Source organism: Eucalyptus grandis, chromosome 2 (genome assembly GCF_016545825.1).
Source record: "Eucalyptus grandis isolate ANBG69807.140 chromosome 2, ASM1654582v1, whole genome shotgun sequence".
NCBI lineage: Eukaryota > Viridiplantae > Streptophyta > Magnoliopsida > Myrtales > Myrtaceae > Eucalyptus > Eucalyptus grandis.
In genome coordinates, this window is record NC_052613.1 from 36,573,959 (window position 1) to 36,585,042 (window position 11,084).

Below are 11,084 nucleotides of genomic sequence, written 5' to 3' on the forward strand. Positions count from 1 at the left end.
TCTCACATCCACCACACCAAGAACCAATAAGCCAGGAAAGAACAAATTTACGCAAACGAGAATAGAGAATGATGGACTCTTCTAATAAGAGCCGGGTCAAGGGCGAATTGACTCTAACGGCAGTGTCAGAAAGTCGGTCGGACCCGGTCACGGCTACAAGCTATCCACACAGGACTGTGCGATGGGCCGCCACTCGGTTCACTTGCTCTTCTACTGGCTAGGGACAGGGACGGCAATTGGGAGGTCAAGTGGAACGATGCCGGTGTCCGGGTGCTCCAGGCCAAGGTGGGGGCCAGTCTCGATGAGTGGCTGCAATCAGCCGACGGGATCGAGGAGAGAGATCTGACAGTCCGGGAGGACATGCCCCAAGATCCTCATATATGGTCGCCGTTTCGAATTCAGGTACGTGCAAAGATATGGACGTTTTGATTGTTCTTGGCAGATCAAGTAATGGTACCAGAAATTGGAGTCCATGGTGTAGTAAATCGGATTATGTATATCAATGTGGATTTCCAACACGAATACCATTGCAGAAAAGCAGAAGTTTGCCCAAGCGTTGACTCATAAAACCTAAAAGTAAGTACCTCAGCTCCAAAAATTCTATCGTTGTCGGCACCATGTACAGTAATATGTGTATATGTACAATGTTTAGTCATATCTAGAATGATATTGGTCATATCCATAATGATAAAAAGTACAGGACGATGGCTACATTCGGAAACATCATGATCTGCTTGCATTTATCACACATTTGAAATTTCGAGTGCGCTCTTCCTACATGGTAAAAGGAGTCCCTTTTTAACTCGGTTCCCTTGGTATAGTACAGGTCTTCGATTGGACCGCGACACTATATACCACGATTGCATAAGTCACTATCACCTCTCATCGGTCTTTACCTTTGTGTAAATATAATGTGGGGATGGTAAAAGGTCGAGCTTAATTGAGTCCCTAACCTACTTAAACCCTAGTTTAGATCTTTGCGAGAGGGATTTGGAGCCTTATGTGATCTCTAGACTGCATTTGATAGTCGAGATAAAATTTATGATAGAATAAAATTTATTCTATCTTATATTTGGTGTCTTTTAAAGATAGAATAAAGTCATATGCAAGGAGAGGATATAAACCGGATAAAATTATTCCATGGGAGAAATGGGACAAATGTAAATAGAATTTTTAATATCCATAATAGAAAAGTTATTTTTCTCAAATAACAATCATCTAAAATTAACAAAATTAAAATTAGATTTCAATATAAATAACATTTGGATTCTAATATAAGAAATTGAAAATATTTTAAAAAAAATAATTAATTATTTTAGTTTAATCTTATTTTATTTAATATTCAAAATTTCATTTTATAATATATAAATATAAATATAAATTTACATTTATATTTATTATATACTTTAGGTATTTTAGTATTTTAGGTATATTAGTATAGTTTACTATTTAATAAGATTTTATTAGAGAATGATGGAAGGGGTAGAAAGAAATAAAAAGAAATTAATCAAAAAAGGGAGGAAAATAAAATAAAAAAAGCAAATAAAAATAAAGTAGGCAAGAGTGTTATGAGAGGTGTTTACCATCTTCATTTGTAAAATTTTGGTTCATTATATTAATATGTCATTTATACAATGATATAATGTGAATATATTAGATTTTATCACTGTAATCCCCAAACAATAAATATGATATAATAAAATCTCTAGATTTCATATCACATGCTATCCAGTCCAATTCTAATTAGAAATTTAGACAATCAAACGCACGAGGATCAATCTATGCACCTCTCCAGTCGGGATACCACGGTTGCATAAGGTACTTTGGTAATTCATGTTCTTGTCATGTCTAGTGACTTTGCGCAATTCGACTTTCTATTTAACGCGGACCGCTCATGGGTCGGCGTACGTTCTATGTTTTAAAAGACAACCGGGGACATCTATACTTTTGGGACGTGCCGCGTGAACACGGCAAAGAGTAGAATGCGAAAAACACGAACTTGTCCGGTCAGGCGAGTTAATAAAAGCATACAGCATCGTACAATAAATCGAAATGGGCGGTGGCGATTGCAATTACTTCGGCTGCTCACTAATGTATGATCTGGTCCGCCGCGATGCAACAAGACATGATGTGAATCTGTGATTGTTTTGGTTGGCTGGTAAGTGAATTTGAAGGAGGAGGCGTAGCCAGGGGCCTGAGCTGCACCCACCTGCACGCTGACCCGGGCCCTCCTCTTCCGATTGTCGTCCCAAGTCTGTCGCCGGATCCCCATCCGCCACCCGCCTCGCTTCCCCAGCTCGGCCCCACCCGCCGCATCACCGACTCACCCTGGCTCACCTGTACCTGACTCGCCCTCACCGCCCCGATCCTCTCCCTCCTCCCCCGCCAAAATGTCCTCATCCTCCTTCAAATTCTCCAACCGAACCATGACACGACTCATCTCGGAAGTCCATGAGTGGTGCCCTAATGCCATGCTGTTCGATGTTCTTGCTGTGCTCTTTTGGACTCTCGTCGCTCCATCGAAGAAACCATGAGAACAGTTGGGATCCCAGGATTGTGAAGATGGCCATCGATATGACGGGGCTGATGCGTGAGAAGCTGCCCTTAGGGTACTTCAGCAATGCCGTATGCTTTTCTCTGATTGAAGCACCGGGCAGAAACAAAAATGATCGGGAATTATGGTGGATCGCGAAGCTAGTGCATGATGGCGTGCTGGGGATCCAGGAAAGCGAGATTCGATCAGCTTCGGAGCGGCTCAGATCAGGGAGAGAAGATGGAGGAGCAACATTTGAGTCGCCGGTGGAGACATATGGCCTGGAACTGACGATCGTGAGCATGGAGCACATGACGATCAGTGCAATGCTTGCAAGTGTTGAAGCTCCCCTGTTAAATGCAAGATGCTCTCTCATGTCAAAAGTTGTGGATGCCACGAGGGAGTTCGATGGGCCACTGAAGACAAAGAAGAAACAGAAGAACATATGGATCTTCTGCATTAACATCACTTCTTTTTGGGTTGAGACTTTGCGATCCCCGGTAGTTTGAGCTTGAAAAGACATATAATCACATGAATCAAACGAGGTTAGCCACTCTGGCGATCAATAGTGGGAAAGCTTGCAGAAAAGCAGGTCATCTATCCATTTACAACTCAGTGAATCTTCCAGACACTTTGCATTCTCATTAGAGTAGCAACAATAAATAGCTAATAACTTTCTCAAAAAACTCAATTAACAGCTCGGAAAATCAATTTAGACAAGATAGATGAAGCAGATGCAGCAATTTCAAGAATTGACTTCTGCTCTGTTAGCCTCTTAACACAGCAATAGACTCGCATAAAACAGGATCAATACACAGCATCATCAAACCCCAAATCAAGCCGTGATACAGAATAGAAACTCAGCACATATGAGACCATGTCATAAGCCCAAGATCCATACATCAAATGACGGAAGCGGTGACAGTACAAATTAGAGCAATTTTGATAAGCATTCGAATGGGAACCCTATCATGAAGCTAAGAACAACCGCAAACTTACTATACATCCATGTTTTTTTTTTTGAGGTAAAATAAGAGAAGCTATCGCCCCCAAAGAGTTGGAATTGCACAAATTAGCAAAGTCTACTCAGAGAATTAATATAAAGAAAACAGGCCTTTCATGAAGATCAATAAGCATGGCACTAGGTAACCTCGGTAATAGAAAGAAATAAATAGCAAAGTCTTAAGTTTAGGTTAAACTGAGGTAAATTAAGAGCAAAGCTTTCTTCATGAGCGAGCACACTTTCCCAATGAAAAAACGGAGCAGCCTATGATAGAACACAGCTAGACATGGAGAACTTCAGGGATGAAACAGAGAAGGTAAGTAACACGAAACTCAGCATCACCAATTATCAACATAGACCAATACAGCAGGTGTATGATCTCCTTTGCTCATTGCCATCATATATTAGCCCAAACAAGTGCATAAAGCTCAGAACTAGCTTGCAAGACCCATCTTCTCCTTATAAAGATCCAACAACTGGGGAGCTTTTCCCAAGTAACAGGTCACGAATTCCTTTATAAACCTACTCTCCGGAACTATCAAGGATGTAGCCAAGCTATGGGTATGGACCAAGCCCTTAGACAATAGGACTCGAAACACCGAACACCTAGGAATAATTCGCTTCCGTAAGCTCAGTGAGATCACCACGGGATGCTGCGCAATATGCAAAGAATCAAGCCCCATCTCATTGACAAAGAAGTTCATCACTTCCGTAATTTTGCTCTCCGACGCCGCCATACACCCCGGATGCCTCCTAAAAGCCAAAGCAACCTCCTCCTCCGACCAATACCACTTGCCATACACACCGATCTTCCTCTGCCACAACGGCTTGCTCATGCCCCTAATTACATGCAAAGCCGTGACGAAACCCACTTTCGAAGGCTCAAAACCCAACGCCTTAACCCTATTCAGAGCCTCGGCTAACTGTTCAGGCGAAGCCAGGAATATCGACCGATGGTACAGAACCAAGTGCCCAATGTTTGCTGGAGGCACTCCATTTTCCCTCAAGGTTGCAATTTTCGGAATGAGTAGAACTCCCGGATCGTCATACAACATCCTCGGACAACGTTTGATGGCTGCAATGGCATCCTCGCCGGATTGCACCAGTTCGACAATATAGTCCAAAGTAGGCCTCAAATGGTTGTCTAAACTCCTGGCCAACAACCTCGGGACTGCACTGATGACTATGGCTATATCAGAATCGGAAAAGCCTCTGGAGCGCAAAAATTCGATCTTTGGCAAGAGGATCGCATCCGGGCTCGCCAGAAGCACCCCAGGGTATCTGCCGACGACGTCCGCGATCTGGGTCCGAGAGAAACCTCGTTTCCTGAGCAAACCCAGGACGGAGTCGGGTCTCGAAGGGGATTCGAAGCAGATGCGCCGCGACGCCGAGACGGCGGACTCCGGAGACAGCCCGCAGTCATTGACGAGGTACAGCGCCGTGAAGGAGCGCGGCTCCGAGGAGGTCGAGGACTGCCGGAGCAGCGGCGGCGGTTGAGCTCCGGCGGCGGGGAGCGCGAGGACCCCACTCCTAGCTCGAAGCAGGGATCGGCGAGCGAGCTTGACGAGCATGGGATCGGACCGACTGGCGATGAACATGCGAGAATTTCATGAACTCCGAAATGGGCCAGCCTGCGTATCGGTCTCGAGACCGGAGCGATGCCGGCGACGCCGGAGGGTCGGGATGAGAGGATTGCCTCCGCAGGTTCTTCGCCGTGGGAAGGCCGTTGGGGTCGAGTGCAATTTAGGGTTTTGACTCTTGGACATTTGATTTTTGAAATCCATCGTTAGAGCTTTGCCCAAGGTAAGGAAAATTACATACCATAAATATCATGACGTTTATTAGATATTCACTAAATTGCTTTAATTATTTTTTTATCACTTGAGTACCTATAATTATTCAATCAATCACTTTATTACTATAATTTTTTAAAAACGTAATGACAATATCCCATAAGATTTTAGACACTTAAATAAACTTTTTTTTTATAAGTTATGATACTTAAATAATTGATTAAAAGTTATGATATTTAACATTTTTTTGAAGACACGATAATTAAGTGATAAAAAATATTATAACACTGATATGACATTATACGAAAATTATAACATCCATAGTGTTTTTATCCATCAATTTCTTTGTGCCATTGTGGTACACACTCGGTAGCTTGAGTAGGGGATTGAGCATGTATTGCTCAACCTTGTATTTGTTAGCACATTCCCATGACATTGTCATCATTGTTATATAATCAAATGTGCTAGAAAATCTCGAAACTTACAGCAACATCACAAAAAACTATTTAAAAAAAAAAATTAATCGTGAAGTTAAATTCTTGCTCGAAAAGTGCAATCCGATTCTTCTATTAACCCTATCTATATAAATTAACCTAACATATTATTTAGTTTTTTTCTAAAGACATGCGAAATTGATGTGGGGTCGAGAGAACACTACGATTGGGAAATGCTAAAAATGAAAAAATGGAGAATAAAAGTTGGGGAGGGAGGAGTAGGAGTGAGACGTAGATCTCGGCCAGTGCCTTGCCTCTAGGTGATCACGTTAAGGCTAGCAATTCATCTTGACGTATCATAATGGTTCTTGCAATTCATATCAATTCGTATTTTCCTAAAACATTTTGATTTTGAGTTTTCATATTGAATATTTGGATTATCACGGAAATGTATTGATTCGTGTCAATCAATATCGACCTATATATAATTAAGTTGTCATATTTGAATCTTTTTTTCTTTTTAACTTGCATTTTATCGTGTCGTGCAAATGAGTCATGTTCATCGTTACCAACTCTATCGTGTGCTGAGGCTTGACATCCTTTGCCAATGACGCCACCCCGTCCACCCCCTATCTCCCTCACCAATTTTTTTTTTTTGGCGAAATTTGGCAATTTTTTGCCATGCGATGCATAGGGTGAGCGGTTCCCTTCCTACAGTTCCGCTTGAACCCGGGCGGAACCCTGGAACCTACCCTGCACGGTTCCTCATTTTTTGGAACCGGGAACCTATCCGTGTAACCGAGAACTCGAAACCTACCCCGTCACGAGGTTCCTGGGATCGGCCTGGGTTCCAACAGTTCTTTTTCTAAAAAATTTTAGTTAAAAAAAATGAAAATGAATGCAGCAATAATACACAAACTTGTCATTCATCGAAGATAATATAACATAAACAGCAAACAGCATTTTAGAAGTAATAAACAAATTGTTTTTACACTCATAAACAAACTGTTTTTACACAAAAGAGCTCAATCACCTCGGTGTCGCTTCTTGCTGCACATTTTTATCCTGGTATGCTTCATGAGTGGACTCATTTCCTTCATAAACTGTTAAATCAGGATTAGAAGGAAGAGCCGGGCTGAAGAACAGAAGCGGCTACACCCTCAAGAACATTTCGAAGATCTTGCTTGATGAGATCCTCTCTTTGAACCTTCGAAGAGAAATTAAACAACCAAAAGAAGCCACTTGACAATATCAATTTGGTAAAGGAAGATGCACATGATTCAGAATTAAGTAGAAGCACTCTCCCATATAAATATATTAGACAACACAAGCTCACCTTATGATACGCCGATCCTCTCCGTCGACACCCAGTAGTTCGGGACAGCGAAGTTAAATAGCGCCCATAGTAGTACAAGAGAGTATTGATGGCATCCGGAAGGTATGGCTCTTAGCTGATCAAACTGTGCATTGACAGAATGAAGCTTCTCACTTAAGATCAATACCTACAGTAGTACAAAGAGAGTAATTAACAGCAAATTAATCCACCAGAAAATGCATGTCCCATGCCACGTAAAACCACAGTGTAAACCCGAGTATCCTAATCAAATACGATAAGATAACGGGAAGCCGAAGTCCTCCTCTCTCTCTCTCTCACGTGTGCACGCGTGCCCAGGAAAAGAACCTGAAAAAGCAAATCCCTCTCACCGAGCAATGGAAATTCATACCAAAACAGAAAGGTAAATCTCCAGCAACCTTATAGCATTAGACATGTTACAACATGAAAGAACAGAACTCCTTTATGCGCAGAATGATTCATCAAAATCAGCACCATACATGCGGATCTCAATTTTGTTCTAGTGCAATGCAAAAGTCCCTCCAATTGCTTCTTTAAAACAAGAAAATAAAAATGGTGAAATATATCTCGTGCTAGGAGAAAATTCTTCTTAACTGCAATATCTTATTTAAAAAAGTTAGTCTCAAGGCCCATACAGAGGCTTAATCATGAAACATCTCAAATAACTCATAAAGCATTACAACAAACTTACGTCCTTTCTATGGAATCTAAAGTCCTAAAGCATTACTTCTGTTTTTCTACCAAAAAAAAAAAAAAAAGTCCTAAAGCATCTCCAGCCTCACCAAATTAATGTTATATGTTTCAATCTAAATAAAGAGTAACTGAACAATTAGTTTCCTTAAAAATCATAATAAGATGAACACACTTTTTTAACAATCATTTTCAAAGAAACAAGCAGAGCCAACAAAAAAACAAGCAAAATTTTCATGTTGTGCTTGTAGATAGCCGCCAATGTGATCAATATCAAACAGCATGAAGAAACTACACTATCCCAAAGAAGTCGAATCCTCATTCAAAAGTCCCCCAAATATCAGCACAAAAGATTCTCTCCACAGCCCAACATCAGCCACAATAGAGAGAAGGTGCCCAACAATTCGTCAACGGTTGTGCAACACTTCCCATAAGTCAACCACAGCTCTCACTAAAGCACGAACAATATCAATCTCCATGCAACATAACCAATCTAAAGCCTAAAGCGGATTCCACATAAATCCCAATTCCCAAGGAGAAGCCGGAAGAACATAAAACTCACCCATCTTGCGAACATTAACCTTCCGCTTATTGGGCTGAGGCCGAGCAGCGCATCATTCGCCTCGCGAGCCTCTCTTCGCCAAGTTGGTCCGATGCCTCTTCCTCGCGTGTGCGCCAAGTAGTTCCCTCGTTGTTGTGCGGCGTCAAGCAAAGCTTACACTCGTGAATCGCAACCACCGAAACAAGCCAATGTCGTCGTCGGCCCCGTAAAAACATCAAATTGACGCGAAAGCCCGGTTGGGGATCGGTGCGAGGGGGAAAGGAAGGGCGATCGAACTCCGCCGAGGTGGTTGTGCATGAAGTAGGGGTCCTTGGCGAGATCGATGGTCTCGGGCGCGGCGGCGGAGGCGCTCGCGCGGTCAATGGCTTCGTTCTAGGCGGAGGCGCGCCGCTCCCGGGCTTCGAACCTCACTCCCGATCCATTCTCTCGCCGTTGTTGCGGCATCGCGGGCTTTGGGGCACGGCTTCGGGCGCGACTTCGAGTCACGGCGAAGGCAGAGCAGTGGCGTCGCGGGCTGCAGGCGAGGTGCGGCGAAGGCAGCAGTGGGCCGAGCAGGAGCGACGTCGGGGCATGGCGAAGGCACGGTAGAGCAGCGGCAAGCGTCGCGGGCTGCGAGGCGCGGCGAAGGCAGCAGCGGGCGGAGCAGGAGCGACGTCGATGCGGGTCGAAGAGGCGCGGGGATGCTATTTGGTGGCGTCGAGCGAGAGGGCGAAGAGAGAACAGGACTCGTGGGTGAAGCAAAGAACGAAAGAGGAAGAAGAAGAAGAAGAATGGGGGTTTCAGCCGAGAGGGGGTAAGAGGAGAGAGAGAAGAAAAGAAAAAGTAGGGGTAGGGGGGCAGGAAGTGACGTGTGAGAAGGAAAAAGAAGAGAAAAGAAAGAGAGAGAAAAAAAAAAAGAAAGGGGAAGGAGGGAAAATCGAGAGGGAAATCACGCGGGGGAAGGGGGAAGGGGAGATTTAGGGTTTTTTTTTTGAATTTGACCGGTTCCGGTTCCGGTTCGGTTCGGTTCTTGTTCCAGAACCGGAACCGAGAACCGCCGGTTCCTAGGAAAAAGGAACCGGGAACCGGAACCGGTCACTTCAAAACCGGGAACCGAACCGGACCCTTCTCCGGTTCGGTTCCGGTTCCCGGTTCTACCCGGAACCACACTCACCCCTAGCGATGCATACTTGATACAACATTATTACAGCTTGTCCAATAAAATATTGAATAGAACATCCCCTAAGTAGTCTTGATCAATCAAACGGGATCGCGCTATAGAAATCCTTGATTATGGACACAATTCGGTTCTTTTCAATACTTGCACAATTACCCATTAGAATCATTATGAAAGAAGTGGCGAAATGGAGAAGTGTTGACAATACGAACAATGATGATGGTGAATTGGGAGATACTGTAGAAAAACTAAAAAAGGGCTGTACGTTTTGTTGCCTTGGAGCCAAATTCTAACCATCTGTCACATTTGCCCCGTTGCTTTTACCTAGTGACAAAATCATAAGTTTGTACCCTTATGCAATATCTATAGGTAATGAAACACTTATTTTGTCGCTTTAGGTTATATGTCCATAGATGACTAAAAAAAATGAGTTCATATTTTAAATTCTACTCTAAGGTTGCCGTAGATTCAAACTTTTCTCGTTTATCAAAAAAAAAAAAAAAGTTTTTCTCCTCTCACTGTGCTCTCTCTTCCATCACTTTGTGTAATTTCCTGATTTGGGGTGTAATGTATTTCATGCCCTCTCTCTCTCTCTCTCTGCCTCCATTTCGACTCATATCTGCTTCAGACTAGACTTATCTACAGCTTCGGAACAACTACAGATCGTGTCAGTTTCTTGGGTAACAATCGAAACTAGGGTCTATAATCTTGTACAAAGATTTAATTTGAACAATATGTCCAATGTTGGCTGGGACGTGCAGCAGCCACTGCTTCACCAGGGATATCTCCTGAAAGATTATAGCTTTGACTTTACCTGACCTTGAACAAAGTTTCTTATCCATCGAGCGACTTTTGCGTTCAAACAGGTTTTGAAAAAATAGTACCGTAATCATCAACCCTTGTAATCATCCATCCACATTTATATTCCGAGCTTACCATGTGTGTCAATGTCGGTAACATTTTCTTTTCTTTTTTAGTATGAAATTACCGCCGCTTTAATCGATCTCATGCTTCAGAGCATAAGTAACCAATTATTTTATCCAATTACTAGCTCTTGTCAGAGTAAGTCACCAACATTTTCCAAATTAGCCATTATTTCCATATATTTTTCTCCATAGATTTTTTTAAAATATTTTTGTTTAAATCATTATTTACACTAATAAATCCTTTAAATATAAGTAATCAATTTTGTTCATTTGCTTTTTTTCTGCCGAGGTCTTCTCCCTTTTTATTTAATTTGTGTCGGTTTATTTTTTTCTGAACATATCTTATTTAGTTCTTAAAAGTGGCTATTTTTGTCAAATTTTTAACAGTTTTTTGTGCTTTAATATTATCATCAATACTTATTTTTCTTGTTAATAGTACTAGACACCAAATGATGTTAAAGCATCATGAGGATACATTAAAATATAAAATAGCCAGCACATGAATTTCAAATGAGATTCGAGTTTTAGACGTTGGCTAACCGCACATCTACATCTTTGACCTTCTATTTTTTTCCCGTACAAACGCGATTAAATCAAACACTCCTCTCTGCAACTCCAACTATAAGATCATGT

The 11,084-nt window shown here is 42.3% G+C and overlaps 1 protein-coding gene across 1 annotated transcript; it reads right to left on the reverse strand.

Annotated features, from left to right (window-relative positions):
* Positions 1–1,916: 1,916 nt before the first annotated feature.
* On the reverse strand, positions 1,917–5,313 carry LOC104432511. Its single transcript, XM_010044951.3, has one exon. The coding sequence runs from the start codon at positions 5,132–5,134 to the stop codon at positions 3,971–3,973; it is 1,164 nt and encodes a 387-aa protein (XP_010043253.2). The 5' UTR covers positions 5,135–5,313; the 3' UTR covers positions 1,917–3,970.
* Positions 5,314–11,084: the final 5,771 nt, after the last annotated feature.

What these genes read in the sequence shown, in the direction of transcription:
- LOC104432511 (XM_010044951.3), bottom strand. Translation starts at nt 5,134, where the DNA reads ATGTTCATCGCCAGTCGGTCCGATCCCATGCTCGTCAAGCTCGCTCGC.